The sequence below is a fragment of the Petaurus breviceps genome, unplaced genomic scaffold (assembly GCF_028583685.1).
Source record: "Petaurus breviceps papuanus isolate PSGF00001 unplaced genomic scaffold, PetGlider_PUasm1.0 90762, whole genome shotgun sequence".
NCBI classification, from domain to species: Eukaryota; Metazoa; Chordata; class Mammalia; order Diprotodontia; family Petauridae; genus Petaurus; species Petaurus breviceps.
Window position 1 is genome coordinate 175,077 of NW_027187339.1, and position 25,449 is coordinate 200,525.

The following is a 25,449-nucleotide window of genomic DNA, read 5'->3' on the forward strand; positions in this document are numbered from 1 at the left end:
TACCCTTTTAACACAGTAATACCACTATATATATATATATATATATGTATATATATATATATATATATATATATATATATATACTGCAGAAATCAGAGAGGAAAAGGTGCTTATATGGACAAATACATGCACATATCAGCTCTTTTTGTGGTGGCAAAGAACTGGAAACCAAGGAGGTACCCAACAATTGGAGAATAGTTAAACAGTGGTAACATGCATAGAATACTGTCACAAGGGGGAAAATTTCAGAGAAAGCTGGGAAGACCTTAATGAATTGATACAGAATAAAGTGAACAGAACCAGAGGAGTAATTAATACTATAATGATGTAAAAAAAAAAAAAATGAACAGCTTTCAATTTGGAACTATGCCCAAAGGGTTATAAAACGGTATACCCTTTGATCCAGCAATAACATTATGATGTCTAAATCCTAGAGATTAAAAAAAAGGGGGCAGAAGGAGCTATTTGTATGTACAAAAACATTTACTTTTTTTTGTTCTTTTGTGGTGACAAGTGGAAACTGAGGGGATGCCCATCAATTGGGAATGGCTGAACAAGTTGTGGTATATGATTGTAATGGAATATTACTATTATAAGAAATGATGAGCAGGCCGATTTCAGAAAAACGTGGACTAGTATGAACTGATGCAAAGTGAAGTGAGCAGAACCAGGAGAACACTGTACACACTAACAGCAATACTGTGTGATGATCAAGTGTGAATGACTGAATTATTCTTGGCAATACAATGATCAAGACAATTCCAAAGGATTCATGATGAAAACTGCCATCCACATTCAGGTGAAGAACTAATGAAACCTGAATACAGATTGAAGCATGCTCTTTTTCACTGTCTACCTTTTTTTTTTTCCTTTTGGATCAGTATTCTTTCACAACATGACTGATACGGTAATATGTTTTGCATGATTGAACACGTATAATCTATATCAAATTGTTTACTGCCTCAGGGAAGAGAAAGACAACTTAGAACTCAAATTTAAAAAAAAATTAACGTTAGGAAATTGTCTTTACATGTAACTAGAGAAAAAAATATTTGGAAATAAAATGTGCTGATCAATAAGAAAAAAATGAATTTTCAAAGACTTAAGAACTATGATTAACTCCATAATCAATCATATTTCCAGAAGCCAGTGATGGTCTTATGTTTGCAGAATGAGACTTTTTTTAATATGACCAATATAGGAATTTGTTTTGCTTGACTATACAAATTAATTACAAGGGTTATTTTCTCTTTTCAATGGGGAGGGGAGGATGTAAGAGAAATACATGTTTATTAACATAAAAAATAAGATTTAAAAAAATTCACATTTTTAAAATTTAAAATTTGCAAAGGTTTACCCATCTCTCTCCGATCCTTACAATAATCCTATGAGGTAGGTATTGTCATTATCTCCATTTAACAGATAAGGAAAATGAGGCTGAGAAAAGTTGTCACTCGAACAAAATCACATAACCAGGAACCAAAATCAGGTCTCCAGATATGTAAGGCAAGAGTTTCTACACCAAGAACACAATAAAACAAAATAAAAGGAAAAACTGCATCCCAAATTCTGGAGCTTCTATGCTTCTTAAATCTGTTCTAATAACTTACCTGACAAGATTCCTTTTGCAGGGCTTCATGCCCCAGAGCCTTCTCTATTAATCTAGCCATTTGCCCATATTCATAAGAAGGTTCCCTGCACAAGAATTGGGGTACACACTTAGTGTCAAATCCAACAGAACACATTCTTCCAGGTCCCCCATTCCCTTGATAGGAGTCTCTAAATACCAACCAAGGAAAAAGTCTTACAAAGCATCAAGACGCTTGAACTGAGAATTCAATGTTCTGAGGGAGAAACTCAGTTCTGCCCCAACTAATGCCTGGTTTATCTAAGATCCTGGAATCACTCATCATGAAGTTATTTTGGAAACCGGTCCCTGGCAGCTGCCTAGCCTAGGGAAGGATGGCTGCATTCCACAAAGATATTATCTTTAAATCTCATCTATGAAATAGCCCTTTTCTGCCATTTACATGGCCTCTTCTATTTTCCTTTGGTGGCCTCAGAGCCCTGAATACCTTCAGCCCTGAACTATTTGCCTTTTAAGCTGGATTTTGGTCACTCATTACTAAAATGGACATTCTTGCCTAGGTTAGGGACAAATATGGTCTCTTCAGGTTTCCCACAGATGAGCTTTCCTCCTTCCCACCCCCCAAAACAGAGCAAGACTGGAACACTCCAAGCAATGGGTACAACACAAAAGTTATAAGAAAACAAATCTGACTGGTATGGGACAAAACTAGAGACTCACCTAACTGGATCACAGGGTCTGTTTGGGAAGAGTATTTGAGACTGGATAGTAGGGTGGAAGTAGCAAGCAAGGGGAGGAGGTAACTGAGAAATCCAGGGTTAAACAGAATTACAATCAACACAGGAGAAGTGCCCATTTTCCAGCAACTGCAAGGTAACTTTCCTCTGAAAATTTTGGGTAGAGTTGTCCTTTTAATGCTTCAAAAAGACGAAATTAAACCAGGGAAGTGAGTAATCTCTATGTGTTTAGTAAAGATAAAATGGCTGCCCTACAACAGAAACCTGGGGCAACACTGTTGAGGTGTGGTAGTCACTGGACCACGAGAATGAGAACGAATTTTCCATATCTACACAGCACTTTAAAGTTGACAAAGCACTTAGGATCACAGATGTATATAGGAAGGAACCTTAGAACCCATCCAGTCCAACCAACCCCCTTCATTTTACAGATGAGGAAACTGAGGCCACCCAGTGGTGGAAGCTGGGATTTTTGACCTACTATACAATGCTTTTTCACTACATCTGCCCTGGCCATGGTGAGGATGCCCACCGCCATCCATGGCTGAGGTCTTATGTACATGGTGGTAGACTGTCAGTTTAAGAGCAAATCCCAGGAGAAAGACGAAGACAGAACCAGGGAGACAGAACCACATACTAGGCAACAAGATTTTCCTCAAGATTTGGGACTATCTTTTGCCTTTCCGTGTGCCAGGTGCTGGTAGGTACTTTAACAAATGCTTACTGACTTGAGCATACCTAAGTGAAGGAGGCAAAGTCAAGCCAGGAGAGCCTGAAGTAGATGCAGACGCGTCATAGATATCAAGGGTCAAAAGACAAGAGACAGTGCCTTTGGGGGGAGCTATGTCCACAAAGAGAAGATATCTTTTATCCTTGGGCTGAGGAGGAAAATCATGCAGAAATCCCAGAATACATCATGGAGATCATGGTAGCCACCGTGAAATGGCATTTATTAAGTGAGTGATCAGGGCAACAAGGGTACATCAGATGGACTCTTTATTGGCTGCCCCATTATTCTTTCAGTTACGTGCTGGGATGTCTGTGATCGATGTCATCGGGGAGCTGCACACCCATGCTATGTAGAAGGTTAGAAGCGGGTCCTGCCAGTCCAGCTTGGGAATGATAGGATTCTAAGATATTTGAGACCAAGTTCAGATCCACGTCTACAGGTTCCAGAACAGTACCATCTGCTGTCACTTCATCATTGGAATGGCTACCAAGAGTTTGAGATGGTTCCTTTGTCAAGTTGTCCTAGAGTTAATCAAGACCAAGAGAAGAGGAGGGAAAAGTCATGAGATCTTACAAAGTTATAATAGACAGTTTGACTGAAGTTTACCTGATTTGGTGAAAAGCTAAGAAAAAAAAAACCTGAGAGCAAAAAGGAGAAGGGAGAAGAAGCAACCCATCCTCGGTGGTAGGAAGACCTGACTCCCAGGAATGCTAATCTCAAAACGGTCATGCTTGGTTCCAAATGTTGATGATATCTGCAAGAAGTTCTTCTATCACAAACTAACCGGATTTCTCCACACCAGATCCCTCTGTTGAGGGAACTCAAGAGAACCCTAAAGCTCAGGGCACAGTAAGTTAGCTCCAAATCCATCCAGTAGACTCCTGAATGCTAGCACAATGTTGGTCTGCCACTCCCTCTGGCTTTCCCCCTCTCTTTTAAAGAGTTGTCACAGTCAGCATGGACATGGTCAGTTCTGGTTCTACTGGCCTTGCTGTGCAACACTCAGAACTGAGTATCCATTACAAGAAATGAGAACAATCCTAGGCCTTCTTCTGGAGCTTTCCCTTTGTAAAATAGGAAATCCAGGTGAAGTGAATGAGAGAATTTAAGGTTCCATGCCCCAGAAATGACACCTCTTACTCCTGAGTGACTCAGAAAAGAGAGAAGAAAGCACATCTACCATTTCTTTCCAGGTGGTGAAGCTCTTCCCGATGCTAGTGTGTGCTAGCTCCTGGTCCATCTGCGCCATTAATGATTTGATACTCTCTAGAGTTTTTTTCGTGGAGGCCTTTCCCTCAGGGCCCTGGTCGGCAAGGTCTACATCATCATCACTGTCTAGGCCTTCAGAGTCCTCCCCATCCAGATCATCACCATCGAAGTCATCAGAGTCTGACTCGCCAGAATCTGGCCCTATGGAAGGCAAGAGAAAAAAACAAGGAGGGAAACATGCCCAGCGCCAAGTTACTCAAAACTGGCCAGATGCTGCCAAGAGACTAGAGCAACACTTGTTGAGCTTGGGTATTTCACAATTATACCCTCGCTGAAGTGGAAATGCTGACACACAAGTCAAAAGGGTTAGGTAATAGGGGTCTTCAAGTGGTTGAGGAAAACATGCCAAGTAATGTTAGGTTAAGGCCTGAAAGGTCAGTGCTAGTCAGCAGAGGGAAAATGAGATGAGAACAGAACCTTAAAAACTTGACAGATACATTCCCTACTAAACCCTTTAGGAGGACAGACCCACAGCATGCAGTAGTTCAAAACCAGGAAGAGAACCTAAATTTCACATATCGCAGGTCCAACACTCCCTATCAGACTCACTCCTTTAGAAAACATCAGGAAAAAATATATTGTGACTCACCCAAAATCTTGTCAAAGTAATTGAGGAAAGAATCTGCATCAAAGGTGATAGGTGCCTCAGATGGCTCCCTAAAAGTTTAAAGAAAAAGCCATAATAAACCCTTTTCAGACTGAGCTACTATTCTGGGTGGATGAGTTATCATTAGGAGTAACCTCAGAAAATACAGCAGAAGCAGTGGCACTGTAGGGTGCTTTGGGTGAGATGACTGTTTCATTCAACACTCAGCTTCCTAACAGGCAACAGAGGGAGAGAGGGAGAAGGGGAGATCATGAGAAGGGATGTTCCATTTCATGATCCTGAGAGAATTTCTGGATAAATGAAGTCTTCCTTTTCAGGCACCAAAACTTTAAAAAAAACCCAAGTTTGATAAAGTATAGTCTGTACTAGCCCATCTTCTGAAGCAGAGAATCCCAAACACTTCACTTCTTCAAGATAACACTGGACCACCACAGTTGCCCACAACTGTGAACAGCTACTATTGCATTCTGAGGTAGCATTTGGTCACCTTTTCAGTAGACATCTGGCTTTCTGTTGTTACTGCTCCTGCTGTCCTGCTGGGTCTGCTTCTAACATATTTCCATCACTCAAATGCCTAGCAAAGCACAGACTTGGGGTAATGATCCCTGTGCTAAAATTGTGCCTCAGACATCTTCTAGTCAGGCAAATCCCCTCATCTTTTCATCAGGACACTGTTTTATGAACCTTAAAGACTTATTTAAATGTGAGTTATTAATACTCTTATCTAGCCCCATGTCTTTATTCTGCAGATGGGGAAACTGACACCCAGCCAATCCAAAGCTAGAACTCAAACCAAGATCCTCTGACTCTAAATCCCAGGCACATTGTGCTACATTTCCTCTCCTGTCCACCACTGTAGAGGTAGTGAAGAAAAGAGCTGGATTAGAGGTGAAGTTCTCCTACTGCAAATACCGAACTTTCTCCCTAATAACCACGGGATTTAAACACCTTACAGTATTGTGATGAAAAATTGCTCTGTAAATATTACTGTGCTAAGGAAATGTAAAGGTCAGGCTGTGACTTCAACTCTAGTGGTTATGAAAAACACTTCTGGACCCCCTGCCCCCCCCCCCCCCCCTCTGTTTGTGCCTTGCAAGGACTGGAGGAGGAGCAGGACACACACCCACACTAGCAGATATGAGTCGATTACACACCGAGGCAGTTCTGCTCCTTTGTGGGTGGAGACTTTGGACACAAACGCCTTCACGCTCTCTGTGACTTTGGTTAGATCATAGTTCGGCTCCTCTTCCCCTTTGGGAGTGGGAGTGAGACCGGGTTCATCTCTACCAGTTGCTTCCTGCAGAATCTGGTCCAGCTGATCCGGTGAGAGGTACAGCCAGCGATCATCTAACAGAGAAGAAAGCTCCACCATAAGAACACTTCCAGAACTTGCTCAAGATCAGTCCTGGGACACCAAAAGTGCAGGGCAAGTAAGAGTATTCTACAGCTGAATATCTACTTCTAGTCATTTCTATGAATTTCAAAAATAACATGAATGCCATCCCTCCCCCAAAAAGCTTCCAAAGTTGTTAACCAAGAAGTCATTTAAAAAATGTCCACGTGAAGCAAGAAATCATAATCCTATCATATTCATCTCATGACAAGTGGGAACACTCTGAGATGCTGTTGCAATCTCTCCCATCTCTTCCACTCAAATATAAGTACTTACCATCTTCTAAGGGGAGATTAGCATCTTCTTTCTTAAGTTCTTCCAGATCAAAAGGCACTGTCTGTAATAAAGTTAAGATTTCTTCCCCTGGGCTTATGTCAAGAAAGCTACAATAAGAAAATAAAATGATGTGCAATTATCAAAACCTGAGACCTAGGAATCAGCTAATCACACAATCATGGAATTTTAGACCTAACAAGAATATGAGATCATTTCATTTGAGCCTGTACAACATACCGCCTGGCATGTGGGACACTGTGGTGGGCTTCAAGCAACCCTCATGCATGTTGTGCAGGTTCAACCACCTCATTTTAGTAGATGAGAGAACCACGGCCCCAGAAAGGTTATTAACTTGCCTAAGGTCATTTAGTGGAAGAACCAGACCTAGAACCCAGGTCTCCTACTTTCTAGTCCAGTGGTCTACCATCTGCAGTGAGAAAATACACACAGATGTGAGGGGAAAAATGTTAGAAAATTATCGTTATCATTCATAATCACACAGGTGATATGGCTGATAATGAAAATCACTGGAAATCTGTCTAACCTATTCCTAATGAAATGAAACAAATTTACATATCAGGTCATTTATTCAAGACATATTGACTGACTACCTACCCTATGTGTTCAATAAACAGCAATGTAGAGATGAACATGAATACAGCACAAACCCTGCTATCAAGTAGCTTAAAATTTAAAAGAGGTAAGATAAGAACACAAAAAACTAAGACAGACATAAAAAGTAGCATGGGGTGCACAGAAGAGAGAACAAATACACTTAAAAAACCAGCAGAGCTTATGTGGAGTAGTAGGTGGTATTTTCACTGGGCTGAGAGGACCTCGGCTAGTCCAACCTCTGCTACCTGTGGACTTTGGGGATTCACTTCAGCTCTTGGGATGCAGCCTGGATGGCAGTGGGGTGACTAGCTCTATTACTGTGAGGAGTGGAGGAAGGGAATTTTAGATGAATCAAACATGAGGAAAAGTGTGGAGGTAGGAAAGTGAAGGGTGTATTTGGGAACATAAGAAGCTCAGCCTGGCTGGGATACAGGGGACACAGAAAAGAAATAGTGATGTTACATTAGAAAGACCAGTCTTGGGAGCTAAGATGGCAAACTAAAAGCAGGAGCTTGCATGAGCTTTCCCCCCAAGCCCCTCCAAATACTTGTAAAAAAGACTCTAGACAAATTTTAGACCTTCAGAACCCACAAGATGACAGGGTGGGACACATCTCCAGCTGAAGACAGACTGACAGGCCAACAGGAAGGGTGTATCGCAAAGGGCTGAGAGCAGAGTGCAGTGTCACATGGGCCAAGCTGGCAGACTGGGCCAAGGCAGGCCTCAGGGGATTGAATCGATGGCAGCTGTGACAGTTTCCAGGTTTCTCAACCCACAAACATGAGAGGCAAAGTAAAAGGTCAGTGGGGAAACTGTGGGACCCGGCTGAGAGAAGAGCAAGGTCCGACCCAAGCCCAGGGTGATGGAGGTGGCTGGTGGTGGTAGCAGCGGCAGTAGCGGTAGCTACAGCTGCTTCCAGAGCTCTAGGTCCACAGATGGTGGAGAGATTAAGCGGCTAATCAGAGGGCGATTGCTCTTGCTTTTGCCCTGCTTGGATCTGGGTCACAGTCTTGGGTGGCCGTCCTGGGGTGAGAAGGAGCGCTGGAGTGACAGAGCTTGTGGTGGCTGCAGAGAGGGAATCCTCCTCAGAGTTCTGAGGCAGAAAAGAATGCCTGTGGTCATTCACAGACCAAAGAACAGACAATGAGAGGAATAAACACTTCTACTTTGGTCATATCACCTTAGAAGAACTGAAAACTCACAGGTGCCTAGAAGTAGCTCTGGTAACAACTGTGGAAAAACCCCAGAAATTTAGGACACAGCACATTCCATCGACTCTGGAAGCAGAGTCCTACTTTGGCAAAGAGCTCAAAAGTCAAGTAACTGGCTGGGAAAGTGAACAGAGGAAAAAAAAATTAGATTATAGAATTTCTTTGGTGACAAAGAAGAACAAATCACACAACCAGAAGAAGACAACAAAGTCAAAATTCCTGCATCAAAAGCCTCCAAGAAAAATATGAATTGGTCACAGACCATGGAGGAGCTCAAAAAGGATTTTGAAAATCAAATAAGAGAAATACAAGAAAAATTGGGAAGAGAAATGAGAGTGACGCAAGAAAATCATGAAAAATGTCAAAAACGAGCAAGCTTGGCTTGCTAAAGGAGACCCCCCCAAAATACTGAAGAAAATAAAACCTTAAAAAAAGACTAATTCAAATGGCAAAAGAGGTCCAAAAAGCCAATGAGAAGAAAAATGCCTTAAAAAGCAGCATTGGCCAAATGGAAAGGAGGTCCAAAAGCTCACTGAAGAAAATAATTCCTTCGAAATTAGAATGGAGCAAATGGAAGCTAATGACTCTATGAGAAATCAATGAAATAGAGGACTTTCAAGCATTCGTGATGAAAAGACCAGAGCTGAACAGAAAATTTGGCTTTCAAATACAAGAATCAAGAGAAGCATGAAAAGGTAAACAGGAAAGAGAAATCATAAGGAACTTAAAAAAGCTGAACTGTTTACATTGCTGCATGGAAAGACAATATTTGTAACTCATGAGACTTTTCTCAGTATTAGGATAGTTGGAAGAAGAGTGTGTGTGTGTGTGTGTGTGTGCGTGCGTGCGTGCGTGTGTATGGACAGAGAGCACAGGGTGAGTTGAATATGAAAGGATGATATCTGAAAAATAAAATTAAGGGATGAGAGAGGAATATATTGGGAGAAAGAGAAAGGGAGAGATAGAACAGGGTAAATTGTCTCACATAAAAGAGGCAAGAGAAAACTTACAACGAAGGGGAAGAGCAGGGAGGTAAAAGGGAATAAGTCAACCTTACTCTAGTTGGATTTGGCTTATGGAGGGAATAACAGACACACTCAATTGGGTATATTACCCTTCAGGAAAATAGGGGGGGAAAGGGGTAAGAGGGAAGGATGATATAAGGGAGGGCAGATTAGGGGAGGGGATAGTCAGAAGCAAACACTTTTGAAAAGGGACAGGGTCAAAGGAGAAAAGAATAAATGGGGGGGGAATAGGATGGAGGGAAATGTAGTTAAGTCTTTCACACTATGATTGCTATGGAAATGTTTTGCATAACTACACATGTATAATCTATACTGAATTGCTTGTCTTTTCAATGGGGAGGGGTAAGAAGGGAAGAAGGAAAAGAATCTGGAACTCAAAGTTTTAAAAACTAATGGGAAAAAATTGTTTTTACAAAGCAACTGGGAAATAAGATATACAGGCAATGGGGTATAGCAATCCATCTTGCCCTACTAGAAAGTAAGGGGGAAGGAGGTAAGGGGGGAATGGGGAGATGGAAGAGAGGGCAGACTGAGGGAAGGGATAATCAGTATGCTTGCCATCTTGAGGTGGGGGGTAGGGGAGAAATGGGGAGAAAATTTGGAACTCAAAATCTTTTGGAAATAAATGTTGAAAACTAAAAATAAGTAAATTCTGGAAAATAAAAAGAAAGACCAGTCTTTAATCAGCACAAATCACTAGGCATTTTTCAGTTTAAAAGGTATATGATCAATTTTTTTTTTAATTTTAAGATTATTCTTTGAGTCATTAAATGGGAAGGACTGGAAGAAGAGAGACAGAAGATGAGGAGACCAGTTAAGAAGGAATTCAACAGTCTGAAGGAGGACTACAGAGTAGTCCTTAAGTAAAGACTTAAATCTTAAGTACTAAGACTAAATGAGCATAGTTATTAAATAAAGACAATAGGAAAAGAAAGGAAAGGGTACTTGTGAGAACCACTGGCAAGGCAGAAATGACAGGCCTTGGTAACTGATTGGATCTGGGGGCAATGTAAGGAGGAACTAAAGATGAAAGGTGACTCCAAGGTTTTGAACCTAGATGTCTGGGAAAATGGTGGTCTCCCTTACAAATGGGGAAATAAGATGGAACACATAGTTTGTGAGGAAGTGAGCTCAACAGATCTGAGGTGTTCTGTGGGGGGGTAAACACAGCTGCAACCCACATCTGCTGGGGACACTTCTGCAGTAGTCTGTGCAGCCAGCAGCTCCATCTGGGCAATCTCCTGTAGCCCTATGCTGTGTTGCAACTCAAACAGAAATAGATTCCTGATGGCAGCATACTGACTTAGAAGACCACAAATTAACATGATCTGTGTTATCTTGTATTTTTATTTTGTTAAACATTTCCCAATAACATTTTAATCTGATTCATGCTACTCCAGTGGGCTGTGGGTTTGACACTTCTGTTCTAAATAGTTCACCTGTTTTTTTCACTATCTGGAACTTTACTGGATGGATATATGTCTGGGATAGCCACGATTTATGATTTCTTTTTTTTTATTCCATAATCTCCATTTTAAATCTCAGGTCAGCCAGTTTACATACTGTCTCCTCCTATTCTCTAATCCTCCTGGATCTGACAAAATGACCCACATTTCACTTTTGTACTTGTATCTTAAGCACCTTGCACAGTGCCTGACCCATAATAAATGTTTAAAAACTGTTTTTTCATTATTTGTCTTTCTTGATAAATAAAACATCAATGGTAGACAGCAAATGACATTCTTACTTTTCTGGCCCATTCACAGATTGCTGAAAGTAGTTCTCTGCCAGTCGTAGTTTCTGCAGGTACTTAGCAGAGCCTTCCATCTCTCCCTGAAAAATGCAGATCACTCATGTTGATCAGAATGGATATCATATGGCATAAAACTACTGTTTGTCTGCCACCCCAGACATCCTACCAGAAATGTCACATGTCACATAAGTGGAAGGATTTTAAACAGTTCCTTTATTTCTTCTTGAGATGCATATGTAGGGACAGCTAGGTGGTACAGTGAACAGAGCACTGGCCTGGAGTCAGGAGGACCTGAGTTCAAATCTGGCCTCAGACACGTAACACAAAACTAGCCGTGTGACCTTGAGTAAGTCACTTAACCCCAACTGCCATACCTTCCCCTCTCCAAAATGCCAAAAAAAAAAAAAAGAAAGAGAGAGTATATGCAAAGAATACATCGTCCTTACCTCAAAGTAGTCCTTCTGTTTCAGACTCTCAAGAAAGTCATTCCAAAGAGAGTTGTTCATTATTAGAGGCTTCTTGAAGTCAGTAAGTGGACTGGCTTTAGCACACAAAATCTCAAAGCCATGAGCCTAAATCATAAAGGAATAAAAAGATGAAAAAAGTGACTGTTGTTATATTTGCACAGGCTCAAGGGACAGGTAGTTAGGACAGCTGAAGATTTGTGAAACTCTCCATGAAAACCTAGATTTAATACCAAGCTTCTTCATGCTTACAGGTTAATACTGGAAGAAGGCATGCTGTATGAAGAGCCCCGATGTAGAATGAAGCTCGGGATTCCAATGCTGGTTCACTAACACTCTGTGTGACCTTAGGCGAACAGTCCTCAGCCTCTTTGGGTCTCTAAAATGAGGGGGGTAAACTAGATTCTGCCTACAGTCTCTCTCAGCTCTTAGTCATATTATCCTATGAACTATAAAGAGAAGGCAAAAACTCAAAAAAAATCTCCATGTCTAAAGGGCACTTCTTGAACTGACTGGATAACATGTTCAAGACAGGTTTGTCAATTTCAACTCAACTGGAAATATAAATTCAAAGACCCCCTTGGGAATAAAAACATAATTTAAGACAAAGGACATTTAATTACTATGCTCATTTAGAATAGGAAAAGCAGACTTGCCTCTGAGTGTATGCACATCTGAACACTAGAAAAGGACACCAGGGGAAGGAAAATCACAAAAACAATGTATTCCTGATCAAGAAAAATGCCCTGAGTCTCTTTGGCAGAGACCTGCAAAGAGGATCCTGAAGGAAGAAAAATTACTAATAAATTGGGCATGATCTCAGACATATTATAAAGAACCATTTGATTTTGAGAGTTATCCTACAGTTAAGGAAAGAAAATAAAAAATATCTCCCATAAACATTACCAATTTCATGCCCAGTTCATGTGCTCGGTACTGGGGATGGGACTGGGGAGGCAAACTATACCCACTTCGGCGGTCTGGCACAAACCTCTGTTGTACCAACTGTGCATACAAACATTTTGTGAATGTGAGCTGCAAGAATAAAAGAAAAAACAAATGAATATTAATCACAGTTTCCTGTGGGGAAAAAGTCAGTACACTATTTAGTAGGGTTAAAATAAGACTTTCATACACAATCTGAAGTAAAACACATAAAAGGGCCATCTACCCCCTGCCTTGTTTTCAGCTCTCTGATGTGGTTCTTAGCATCAGTCTTGTTAAATGACAGCTTTGAGGCAGGGTGAAAAATAATCCTACATTCTACAGAGGGGATGAGAACAATTTATGCCAACAATTACATAGAGTCCTTCTTTATTTTGGGAGAGAAAGAAAAATAGGGGGCTTACTAAGTAAATCAACTATTCCTTACAAAAATTTAATGAGAAAATTCCAGTCCACCAAAAGAGAGAAAAATAAAAAACAGAGCAGTATCTTACCGAAGCCATTATACGTGTTTCTGGCAAGAACATTTTGAAAGTTCGGCAGGCTCGAAGGTCAATAGGATCCCGTAAGTAAAAGGCCTGGACAGCTGCAGCTATCAGCTGAGGACGTTGCTTCAAAATTGCCACAGCAGCAGCTGGGAGGAAGCAGTGAGCCCGATGAAGGGATGTCTGGATTTTTTCTGGGTACCTAGGATGTGTAGCAACATTGTTAAGACTCCCCATATTATGGTTTAGTTCAGGATTCTGATGATCTTAAGAAGAAAAGAGCCAGATAAGATCTATCTCTATATCTCTATATGGGCTCTGGAGGAGCAGGAGGAAAGAGGAGGAAGAGTGAAGGAACAGAAGGGGAGAAGAGTGAGGGACCTTAAGGGAAACCATTTATTGCTTATATGTTTGTTATATGTTGCTTCTTACTCAGAAGCAACAAAAAAAAATAATGCTTTTTGCTCTGAGACAAAATTGGAGAAAATATACCGAATTCAAAATAAAAAACTTTATGACTGGTATTACTTAAATAGTACAATGCACACAATACTCAGTAAACACTGATTGAAATTGTTTTCTCTATCAAACTAAAACCATGGTTTTCCAAACACAAAGTCTAACATTCTCATATTTATCCCAAAGGATAAAAGAGTCCCCACTTTTAAAGAAACAATCCACAAATGCTTTCTTAAATGTGTTCTTATTTTCTTTGTGACCCATGATATGCTGAGTCATAAATTTAAGGTTCATTTGCATGTTAGGTCATAATTCAAAACTGAATTCAAAATTCAATACTTTATACATGTAATGAAACTATAATTTGATGGTATCGGTCTTCATGAAAACTGAGTTTTTAAATAGGTGAAAAAAATAATTAAAGTCAATAGCATTGTATAAAAGACAACGACAATACAGAAGATCCATTAGTTTCTCCAGTAATAAGAAAAAAAGAAACAGTGAGTTAGTCTATACTTATAAGACTTTAAAACTGAAAGTAAGAAAGGGGAGAAGACAAGTAACATCAAAATGTTTAAAAATCAAGAAAATCATAGGAGACTTTTCTGAACCTCCAAAATACAGTCATATAAGGAACCTGGAGCCTAAACTATAAAGAGAACTAATTACTCAGAGGGCAAGTGCAAATAGAGAGAGAGATCATGGTACTTCCCCACCTCCACCCACTAATGTACTGTATTTTCCTTGAATAACCATTTTATTGCAAAAGAGGTGGGGTGTGACCATCATGTGAATTTCTCTCTTAAATTTGTGCTATTACTTAAACATCATTTATTACTAAGCTGTCTTTGGTGCAAGATTAGGATGCATGGAATACTCATGAATATACATTAAAACTGAATATTGACAATGTGCTGTGCTGAAATGCATATCTATATTCCACTGGCAAATATACTGCTGCTGTTTAACCTTTAAGTGGCATCAATGAACAGAATTATACCACATGACAATAGGTTATAAACCAATTTTTGGAGGTGAAAAACCCCACCAAGGCGGACCATTATGTAGTGAACTACAGTAACCATGGTGTGAAAAGGACACAGAATGTATTCAGGAAAAGGTCTGGGTTGAAACCTCAACTCTGACTTTTACCAGAGATACAGTACTGGGCAGGAAGGTAACTGAACCTCTTTTTGCCTCACTTTCTCTGTGAAATGAGGTTTAATAATACAAAATGACTGAATAAATGATGGTAGGAATATTACGGCCCCATTAAAAATGACAGATGTGAAGGATACAAGGAATTCTAGAAAGACTTATATGAAAGTCTTTTTATAAAGACTTTTTTATATATATAAAAAAATAAGATTGGGAGAAAAACAATAGCATATCCATTGACTACAACCATGCATACAAAAAAAGGATTACATATTTATAATTCTACATACATATTTGAATACTTTTTTGTTGTTTTAATTTTATCAAACCATACTTTTTTCTTTTAAGCCAAGATCTGTTGTTTCCTCAGTATTAGGCACCTCCAGAGTAGAAACATTTACTTGCCTATACTTACATCTTTACAGCTGCCTGAGAGTAAGTGACTTGCCCAGGGTCATACAGCCTCCAAGGTTGGTATTTTATTCACTTTACTAGGCTACCCCTTCTAATCAAAAAATAAACAGTGTAAATTTTAAGGTTTTACTTGGAAATGCATTCCACATGTGGTTTTCTTATTTTTATTAGTATTTTTTTGTTCTTGTTAACTTTGTAATATTATTTTTAAAAACTTAAATGATGTAGCATTATTCCCTTTATCTTAAAGACACTGTAATTCTAACACTGGTCAAGAAAATGTAGGAATACAAAAGAAAACTAGTGAAAGAAATCCCATCATCAATTATGATTCAGTCTGCTCTAATGACAACATTTTTGTAACCTGAAGAAGTCTGCTTTCTCACCCTTTGATCCGCCTGTTTACTGCTGCCTGGATGGATTCTGAGGCGATGATTTTTTCAGAGTGCCTGGTGATGATCGACAGTGCCTGACTGATTGTGGGAGGTGTGGCAGGTAACCAGGGTATTTCCCCAGCTCTCCGTGGTGCTGGAATAATGCACAGCTCTCCACAGTGAAAAAACACCTGGTAAAATGACATGGGAATTGATACAAAGAACAGAAGCAGCCTTTATGCTGATACTCTGCAAATACCACCCTCCCCCCTACCCCCAAAACCACGATCTTTTCCCTGTCCATTTGCAGCCTGAGATGGACTTACTCTGTTGGTGCTATTATCAGGATCCAACCATTTGGGGAGAAATTCAGCAGCTTCTATTAGCAAGAATTCACCGTCGTTGTCTTCAATCCTATTTCAAAAGGAGTATCAGTTTTGCTCAAGAAGATGAATATTAATCACATTCACTTTTGTGACAAAAATAACACTAAACAGATAAAAATAGCAAACAGTGCTAAAAATAGCACTTTTAGGGTTTGCATTTTACATACAGTATTTTAGTAATGAAAATGTTTTTCCCACTACTAATACATTTTCTTCTCAATATTTTACAAATCATATAAAACACTGTTGATGGTTAATATTTAAAGGCATTTTAAAGATGGATGTTTTACTTTTAATTTTTTCCATTACTGGACATATGAGTTTTAATGAAACTCATTATCCTAAAAGAAGAACAACCAACATCCTTTGTTTGGCAAAAATATATTACCGGTGCTTTAAAGGAAAAAGAAAAAGGTACATTCAGAAGATATTCTACTCATTATTTTGGATTTTTCTTTCTTTCATTTTTTTTGGTGGGGGGAAGGCTGACTGAAAAGGATCTGAATTGCAGAGCTGACTTCAAAAATCAAAAGAACTAAACAAAAATCAAATGCTAAGCTCCCCTCCTACTGGAAGTATTTGGAACAACTGTCATAATTCAGTTTTTAAAAGGAAATACGAATCAGAATTGAGCATTTTCAAGCTTTAGCATTTATTTATTTTGCTTTCTGCATGGGTTATCCACTGGTTTTACTTAAAATTGATTTTGTTATATTATTTCTTAAAGGAAAAAAAAACTTGGCCAATAATTACTTTAAAAAACTTATGAGAAATACTTCTGGTTTTGTTTGGGCTTTGGAGGAAATTGAATTTAACTAGAATATACTTTAATCTTCCACAAAAAAAAAGCCAAACTAGAGAAAGTAATTCAAAACATCTTTCCAATATAATTTTAAAATCTATTTTGCAATGGACTGAATAAATATAATACAAAAGTCATTCTCTTAATTACAATAATAAGATTTTTAGTATTTCTAGAAGTAATCACTGTACCTTGCTACTAACTCTGGAAACTTCTTCGTAATCTGCTTTATTAGGTAAACAATAAACCACTCATCCTCAATGTTATCCCCAAATTTAGTTACACCAACAATATGAGCAGGAATGCTACCTGAAAACAAGGGAAAACCAAGAGTTTTTTTTTTAAGTTAAACCAATTCATCACTGCAAACGCAGGATAAGAAATGCTTCAGCTAATTTTATGTATGGATATATGTACAGATGTATGTATGGATGTATATATATGTATACATGTATATATACATATAATAAATATTTCTACAAAATCAAATATAAACATAAGGAGCATCAAAATAGAAAGTGAAAAGCCAAATCAAAATGAATTCCTGCTGTCAGTGAGTCTTTTTCCTCAATCATGCTTTGCCATACTGTCAAATATCACAGCACAATGGACCACTTATACAGGTCTGACTTCAATAGTCTCAAATGGTGACCTAGGAAGTAAAGAACAGACCTGAGTAGCCAGCATCTGTCACCAAAGAAGCCAAGCTAACTCCAGGCCTTCACACAATGCTGTGTAAAACAATGCTGCAGGTTAGAAGCACTGAAAGCAGAAAGAAGTGAAGGACAGTAGAAGAGGAGAATGCCAATATTAAGTCATTAAAGCCATGGCCCTTGTGGGTCAAACCCCTCCCAGGTTTCTAAGGGCATCACCACAGCACAAGTGCACTGATGAGGTGAGTGAGTGAATGAGTGAAAACACAGTAAGAGCCTGTCTGGCCTATGCCTGGTATTCTTCTGGACTGAGAAAACCAATCATAAGTGAAACAGTCCCTGCCCCAGGGAGCTTACTGTTCAATACAGGAAGACTACACAAAAGGCAGTTTTGGTCTGGGGACTCACTAGAAGGATGAGTGAAGCCACAGAGCAATTATTCAAAAGAAATGGCGGTAAGACAGTAGTGATGGGATGGTCTGCCAAATGGAGGATACAGAGTGGCGTGCAAGTGAAAGGTCAGATGGCAAAATGCTCAGGATAGATGGATGTTTGGCATATTCTTACTAAGACAAAGAAGTCTGTAATCCACTTTAGAAATATTTTCATTAAAAAAAAATGCTGAGGGAAAAAAACAGTAAACTCTGGTCATGTAAAAAGTTGAGCTGGATGAAACATATCTTATCTGCTGATGCCAAATCAACCAATCAACAAGCATTTATGAAGTCTTTTCTATGTCCTAAGAACTGTGATCAGGACTGACAAACAAATACAAGGCCTCTGACCTTAAAGAACTTCTATTTTATGTGGGAGAGGGAACGGGAACAAAATATACACAGACAAATTAAACCATTAAAAAGATACTAGTAGAGACAGAGCAATTTGGGGCATTATCACTGACAACGGAGAAAGCAAGAAAGGCCTCCCCTGTAAGGTTTTTCAGTTGAGCCATAAAGAGAGTTAGGAGTTCAAGAAGCAGAGGTAAGAAGGGAAAGCATTCTAGGCACGGAGCATAACCTGGGCAAAGGTACAGAGGTAGGAGATATATCATTTACAAACAACAATTAAGTCAGGTGGTCTGGCTAAAGTACACCAGGTGAGGGAGAGAAATTTATCATCCTCCCGAAAGAGGACTGAGTCAAATCTGTGAAAGGTTCCAAATGATGGACAGAAGAGTTTGTATTTTATCCCAGAGGCAAGGAGGGGCCCCAAGAGCTTTTTGAGTAGGGGAGAGACACTGTCAGACCCACGCTTTAGGAATATCCCATTGTTAGGTGTGTGGATGATAGACTGGAAAGGAATGAGACTGGATGTAAGGTGACCAAAGAAGAAGCTACTGAAAAAGTCTGTGTGAAAAGTAAAAAGCCCTTCAACTACAGCAGCTGTGGAGTGGATGCAGAGAAGGGACTGGACATGAGAAACATTGAGGAAGTACAATGAACAATATTTGCCAACTGATTAGCTATGGGGGCAAAGGAGTGAAAGTGAAGGTATTTAGGATGACTGGAATGGTGGTACTTAGAGAGAAGTTAGGAAAGAAGGGTTTAGAGGGAAGGTTATGGGTTCTGTTTTGGACATGCTGAATGAGGCAAAAATACAGTGGGAAATGTTTAATAAGTTGGTAATTAGAGATCAGGAGAGAAACTAGTGTTGGCCATAGAAATCTGGGATTCATAGGGTCAAGATATTAGGAGAAAGGGGGTGGCTAGGTGGCACAATGAATACAGCACCAGCCCTGGAGTCAGGAGGACCTGAGTCCAAATCTGGCCTCAGACACTTAACACCAAAAACTAGCTGTGTGACCTTGGGCAAGTCACTTAACCCCAACTGCCCTGCCCTACCCCCTACAAAAAGAAAAAAAAAAGATATTAGGAGACACCCTGTTTTCTAGAGCTAAGGCCCAGCAGTCTGTACCTCAAGCTTGACATAACAATCCTTTGTGCTCACCCTCTGGCAAAATCACATAGTTGTTATATTGCTTTGACCAGCACCAGGTGTCCTCTGAGCTCAGACAAGTCCCCACCTTCTGCTCATGAAGCCCTGCTATGAATCAAACCTGTCTCGTTGTTGCTGTTAGACCTCATTGTCAAGAACTATAGCTCACTTTGTAGCCATTGGTATAAGTATTGAGATCTCCCCACCCTACCTTGGGTCCCTCCACTAGTGGCAGGGCCCCAGTACATGTGTGCTGCTTATAAGCTGTTTTCCTCACTTTGAAATTAAACTTCTGTTTGATTCCTGACTCTTCTTTCTTTAGCTTGCTCTGTTCAGCTCTGGGCATCCATAAGTTAGATGCCTGTTCAGTTAACAGTAGAAATAATCAATGAATCCACAAGAATGAATGCTGTAATTGAACAAGAATTTGAACAGAGAAGAAAGCTAATGGCAAAGCCTGGTGATATGCTAAATTAGGGGGAGGGACAAAGATGATGAACCAGCAAGGAGGACTGAAAAGGAACAACCAGGCAGAGAAATAAGCAGTATAATGTACAAGGCAGTATAAGTATAATGAAAACCCAGAAAATCCCTCTTATAATAATGACATGTAAGAATCAAGCAGATCAAAACAAGACATAGACCTTTACCTTTAGCAGGTTTGTATCTGAGATTAAAAGGCTGATTTTGCCAGATATAGGAAACCAGCAGAGGTGCATACTGGGTTGTTATTGCTGCAATATACTTCTGAAGGACCTCTTTGTGTTTTTCTGGATCTCTTGGCTCTTCTGGTAACAAAAACAGATGATATTCCACCGCATCTTCTGCCACTGACAGCTTCACATTCTCCTCCATTCTTGTTCTTGGAAAACTGTATTTCAAAGTTAGAATGAGTCATACAAGCCACTTTGTAACCGTATCCCCATTTCCTAAAATCCTCATGATATGCTTTCAAAGTATTGCTTAAAGGTCACATTCTTCATGCAATCTCCTCTGATGTTCTCAGCGAGAAATTCTTCCTGTTTTTGAATTCTCCTTTCACCTTATCTCCTCTATGTATTTTTGGCTTCTTTGTACAATATCTGTATATGTCTTAACTGCCATAATAAGTAAGACAAATACAAGCAAGTATTATAGGATGTGGTTCTTTCCTTTAAAGTGCTTACAGAAGCTTTAAAGAAAGGAATCACTTTTTTTTTTTCCATTTTTGCAGCCTTTCAGGGTCTTGCATATACTAAGTACTGAATAAATCTTGGATGAATGACACCGAGAGAACAAGGTGAAAATGAAAAACTTTAATGCATTTGTTACTTGAGGACCTGGGTTTGAATTTCAGGTTACTCATGTGATCTTGGACAAATCACTAAATTTTTGCTTATGATGTGCACCTCCTTACTGCCCTTGAACAGAGGCAGGTAAGAGAAGTGGAGGCCAGAATTCTGGATGCGAGTTAAAATCCTAGCCTCAGGCAGTGTCACTAGTTGTATGATCCTGAGCAAATCACTTAACCCCGTGCTTCAGTAAAATAGGAATAATAATACCTATTTCCCAGGATGTTTGTGGGGTTCACGTGAGATAGTCGTAAAGCCCTTTATAAATGCTATACTACCATACACCAGAGAAGGCCTCTGTTTATAATTCTCGAGCCCACAAACGCCTATTATAAAAGAATTCCCCGCACTTGCCTACCCAACAGCAGACATAAGGCTCACTAAGCCAGAGGAGGTCACCCCGAAGCGGAAGGGGTGAGACTACGCCAAATAGCAGGGGGCACGCTCCTCAGCAGACTTGGGAAGCTGCCCCCGCTCTGCAACGTTACAGAGGATTCGGGGCCGTGCGCGGCGGGTGACTGGGGGAAAAGGAAGCTCCCCAGGGCGGTCGCCGGCACAGGCTGACGGCAGAGACCCCCCCCCCTCCAGGGGGCGCTGCCGGGAAAGGCGCGCGTCCCGCTCCTCGGTCCTCAACGGCAAAATGGGGACCGCAGTGGGGGCGGTGACGAGACCGGCCACCCGCGGCGGGGACAAAATGCTGAGGGAAGGCTGGTTAGTACTGCGGGCCCCGGCCCCGACGGCTCCGGCCCTTCCGGAGGGGCGCATTCAGGCTGGCCCGGGAGAGGTCATTTACCCCGCATCCCGGCTGCCATTTCGCGCCGCCCACCCGCCGCCCACACGCACCCGGCTTAGGCAGCCACGGCAGGCAAAGTGTCCGGGGCCCGCCGGCCCCACGCCGCCCCCCAGGGCCCGCCAGGGAGATGTTAGCAGTGGAGAGGAGAGGAGGAGCGGGGTCGCCTCCGCCGCTCTGCTGACGTCACTGCCGCGCGCCGTCACTTCCGGTGCTGCGGGGGGGAAAGGAGGGGCTGGGGCGGGCAGCGGCCGTAGGCTGCGGTCGGTAGTCTAGGCGACGGGGCGGGACGGTGGCGGCTGAGGAGAAGGAAGATGATCTCTAGATACACCCGGAAGTCGGCCCCGCAGAGCCTGGAGCTGTGAGTGCCTTCCCTCCGCCAGCCCCGAGAGGGAGCGGGGGGAGCGGGGGCGGGGAGGAGAGCGTGCGCCCCGGGAGGCCTGGAGCGGCGGCTCCCGAGGCCCCTTGGCCGTCCGTGTCCCTGTCCTTTGCGGGGGCAGCCCCGCCTTTACTTCTTTAAGCCCCTTTCTACTTAGGCACCTGAGGGAGGTCCGCTTCGAAGAAAGGCTCTGGTAATGCCACTCAGTAGCTAATAGACCGGAATTCACGTCGTGGCCAAAGCAAGGTTTAGTTCTCTTAAGGCTGGGAACTGCTGGAAAACGAACCAGAGCCCACAGTTAATCACGATCATTGTAGAGAGATGTCAGGACGGTGGGTGAGGTCAGTCAGCTTGTAGCACGCAGCTCTTACATTGACAGAGATTTAGAGTTCCTGCGGCACTTGCATCGATCAGCAGGCATTAAGGGCCAGGCGTCGTCTTAGGTGCAGGAAGTACAAATGCACCGAATAAAATGATGCCTACTTGCAAGAAGCTTGCGCTCTGAGAGGGGTAGACGCCGGGCACCTAAGATGAATACACAGAGCATAAATAGAAAATTAACAAATGCAAAGATGCACCAAGTAACCAGCAGTTGAAAGGAAGCAAAAAAGGTTCCATGCAGAAGATGATGCATCTTTAAAGAAAGGGAGGGAGTCTAAGGAAGAAGTACATTCTGGCACGTGGCACATTAACATTTCCTGGCTCTCTGTTCAGACTCAGGGCTGTACTTCTGTTAACCTTTTTTCACTACTTGGTAGACCTACCTCCTTCTACAAAAATACATTTCTTTGATGTCTACAACACTTTTTTTTTTCGAAAAAGTTATTAATTTAATAACACTATGCTATAGCTTAGACCCATTGTTTCAGGACCAATTTCCACAGTCTGGAGAGAAAAAGGAATCATTGGACTTGGCCTAGAACAAGGCAGAGCCTTGCTAATACTTCTCCAACAAGATTTCTATCTTGCATGCGTTAAGATCTATAATATTCTTTAATAGATTAAACTAAAAAGTTACATTTGTTCGTTGATCCTCTGATCACCAAGCAAAGGTGTTTTGCACTGTCATGGAAAATGTATTGTATAGAGTCCTAAGGATTGTAAAGGAGGGATGCCCTATAAATACAAAGGTCCTGAAAGTGGCCTTGTTTGTGTTTGACATTATACTGGTGATATCAAGCCCTAGAATACTAATGACTTACTAAGATCCACAGCCACTGGGAAGAGAAAGGTCTATCAAGTCACATAGTCTATCAAGAAACACACACCAGATCATGAAATGCAGTTAAATTCACAGGCCGTTAACAGATATATTTTGCACAGACACTGAATATGGACAGTTATGTAGGTCCAATGAATAGAATAAGTTGGGATTGCATTGAATTTGGTCAGTTCTGTAGTAGTTGCCATTTTTTTTTTTTTTGCCTTTTGGAGGGCAGTTGGGGTTAAGTAACTTGCCCAAGGTTACATGGCTAGTTTTTTATGTGTGTGTGGGTGTTAAGTGTGAGGCCAGAACCGGAGGCCAGGAACTGAACTCCAGTACTCCTGACTCCAGGACCTGGGCTTTACTCACTGCGCCACTTCGCCGCCCATAACACCTTTTCAATACCAGGATCTTCCAGGTGATGCTATACAGTTGTGAATCACTTTTAGTATGAAACTAGCAAAACCAGAGTCTCTGTTTCAGAGCCAAGAATTCAATGTCTAAAATCTGGCTAGTGATTTTTCAGTTCAAGATGTTGTCCTACTTGTTGAGAAGAGTTTAGATAGAAACTCTTTCCTCAGTGCTGAAAAAAATTAAAGCAAATTCTCTGCTTGCTGTGGATTTGTAGCTTGATGTTTATATGCAAAAGATGATACTTTATAAGCTCTATCAACGTGTTTTAGTCTGATTTAAGGGGGTAATTTTCTTGCTTTTCTCAGCCATTGGAGAATGAATAAGGAGTCCCATCAGATTTTCAGATACAGAATTTAGCCTCTGCAGTTATTCTCCATGCCATTTTATAGCAGATACCATAATCCTTCAAAACATGGTAAATGGCCTCCAATATTAAAACTCCAAGATTTTGATCATTTGGGATATTTGGAGCGAGTCCCTTTTAGATGGAGTCACAAGCATAATTTACCCCAAAGTTCGTTCATGTGTAAGTGGATGATTAAATAATCAAATTCTTTGAGAAATGTCCTTTTTTTTTAAGACACCTGATATATTATTATTTTACCCTTTGTAGGAGAGGAATTGCCAAAAATGCTCTTGATCATCATCCCCTTCCAGAGCAGGTGGATGAAATTTCCCCGGCCAATGACAGCCATGAAAAAGACTCAAGTTACCAGAGGTAAAAATGCTAGGTGTACCGTTTTTTTTTTTTAGACTTTTTACAGATGGCATTTTTGTTAAGTTTGGAAGTTAGCAACATAATAAATTACATATATACAGTTTGCATAGCACTGTATAGTTGCAGAGTGCTTTTTAAAATGCATTACAGTATCTCATTTAATCTTTTTTTTACAAAAACATATTTTATTATTATATTGTTTATTATAATTAACTTGTGTTCACTTTTTTTATGTCTGCATACATAAGTGTGACCTTTCCTTTTTTTTCAGTTAGTTTCCACTTTCTTTTCTCAATTACCTATAAACAAAAATTTTTAACATTCATTTTTTTCAACTTTTGATTTCCAAATCTCTCCATCTCTCCTTCCCTTTCTCCCTCATTGAGAAGGCAAGCAATTTTATATAGATTATACATGTGTAGTCATGCAAAACATTTCCATGTTACTCATCTTGCAAAAGAAAATATGCACACACACACAAAAATATTAAAAATGAGAAAGTATGCTTTAATCTTCATTCAGACTCATTTCTTGCTCTTGAGGTGGACATCATTTTTCATCATAAGTCTTTGGATTCATAAGTCTTGGTTCACTATTGCTGAGAATAGCTAAGTCATTCACAGCTGATCATCGTATAATATTTTCATACTTTGTATAATTTTCTCAGTTCTGCTCACCTCACCTTGCATCAGTTCATGTAAGTCTTCACAGGTTTTTCTGAAACCATCCTGCTCATCATTTCTTATAGCACAGTAGTATTCCATCATAATCACATACTTGTTGTTCAACTATTCCTCAATTGATGGACATCCCCTCAATTTCCAGTTCTTTGCCACCATAAAAAAAGCTGCTATAGATATTTTGATACATATAGGCCCTTTTTCTTTTCCTTTTTTTTTTTAAGTCTCTTTGGAATAGAGACCTAGTAATGGTATTGCTGGATCAAAGGGTATGGACAATTTTATAATGCTTGGGCATAGTTCCAAATTGCTCTCCAGAATGGTTGTATCAGTTCATAACTCCAACAGTATATTAATGTCCTACTTTTTCCACATCCCCGCCAACATTTACTAGTTTCCTTTTTTGTCATAATAACTAATTTGACAGGTGTTGGGTGGTATCTCACAGTTGTTTTAATTTGCATTTTTCTAATCAATAGTGACTTATAGCATTTTTTCATATGACTATAGATAGCTTTGATTTCTTTGTCTGAAAACTGCCTGTTCATATCCTTTGTCCATTTATCAATTGTGGAATGACTTGTATTTTTATAAATTTAACTCAACTCTTTATGTATTTGAGAAGTCTGGTCTTTATTAGAGAAACATGTAAGT

At 40.4% G+C, this 25,449-nt stretch overlaps 2 protein-coding genes across 7 annotated transcripts in view; one reads left to right on the forward strand and one right to left on the reverse strand.

Annotated features, from left to right (window-relative positions):
• Window positions 1-3,248: 3,248 nt before the first annotated feature.
• ECD (ecdysoneless cell cycle regulator) lies at window positions 3,249-21,609 on the reverse strand. 2 transcript variants are annotated; one of them, XM_069068207.1, is made up of 14 exons: window positions 21,454-21,609; window positions 19,930-20,150; window positions 16,883-17,000; window positions 15,830-15,917; window positions 15,516-15,694; window positions 13,108-13,300; window positions 12,575-12,703; window positions 11,651-11,776; window positions 11,199-11,284; window positions 6,601-6,707; window positions 6,086-6,278; window positions 4,914-4,981; window positions 4,236-4,465; window positions 3,249-3,576 (listed from the first exon to the last, which is right to left on the reverse strand). In XM_069068207.1, exons 2-14 carry the CDS (start codon window positions 20,132-20,134, stop codon window positions 3,349-3,351), a joined length of 1,950 nt encoding a protein of 649 aa, XP_068924308.1. In that variant the 5' UTR covers window positions 20,135-20,150; window positions 21,454-21,609; the 3' UTR covers window positions 3,249-3,348. The 2 variants fall into 2 exon arrangements, with proteins under 2 accessions (XP_068924308.1, XP_068924309.1); XM_069068208.1 differs by lacking the exon at window positions 21,454-21,609 and adding an exon at window positions 20,965-21,113.
• A 19-nt stretch (window positions 21,610-21,628) lies between these two features.
• Window positions 21,629-25,449, forward strand: part of FAM149B1 (family with sequence similarity 149 member B1) — a 44,836-nt gene continuing 41,015 nt past the window's right edge. For 3 of the 5 annotated variants that reach the window (XM_069068211.1, XM_069068210.1, XM_069068212.1), the window contains exons 1-2: window positions 21,629-21,761; window positions 24,011-24,115. In XM_069068211.1, coding sequence (XP_068924312.1) covers window positions 21,715-21,761; window positions 24,011-24,115 — 152 coding nt within the window. In that variant the 5' untranslated portion in view covers window positions 21,629-21,714. Of the gene's footprint in view, window positions 21,762-23,702; window positions 23,924-24,010; window positions 24,116-25,449 lie in introns of those variants that run through there. The other 2 variants (XM_069068209.1, XM_069068213.1) reach the window with 2 other exon arrangements.

Excerpts from the sequence above, each read along its gene's own strand:
- ECD (XM_069068207.1), bottom strand. The coding sequence starts at position 20,134 with ATGGAGGAGAATGTGAAGCTGTCAGTGGCAGAAGATGCGGTGGAATAT. Across the intron at positions 15,695-15,829 it reads CTGATAATAGCACCAACAGA|GTGTTTTTTCACTGTGGAGA; the intron begins GTAAGTCCATCT and ends TCATTTTACCAG. Across the intron at positions 6,279-6,600 it reads TAATCTCCCCTTAGAAGATG|ATGATCGCTGGCTGTACCTC; the intron begins GTAAGTACTTAT and ends CTTCTCTGTTAG.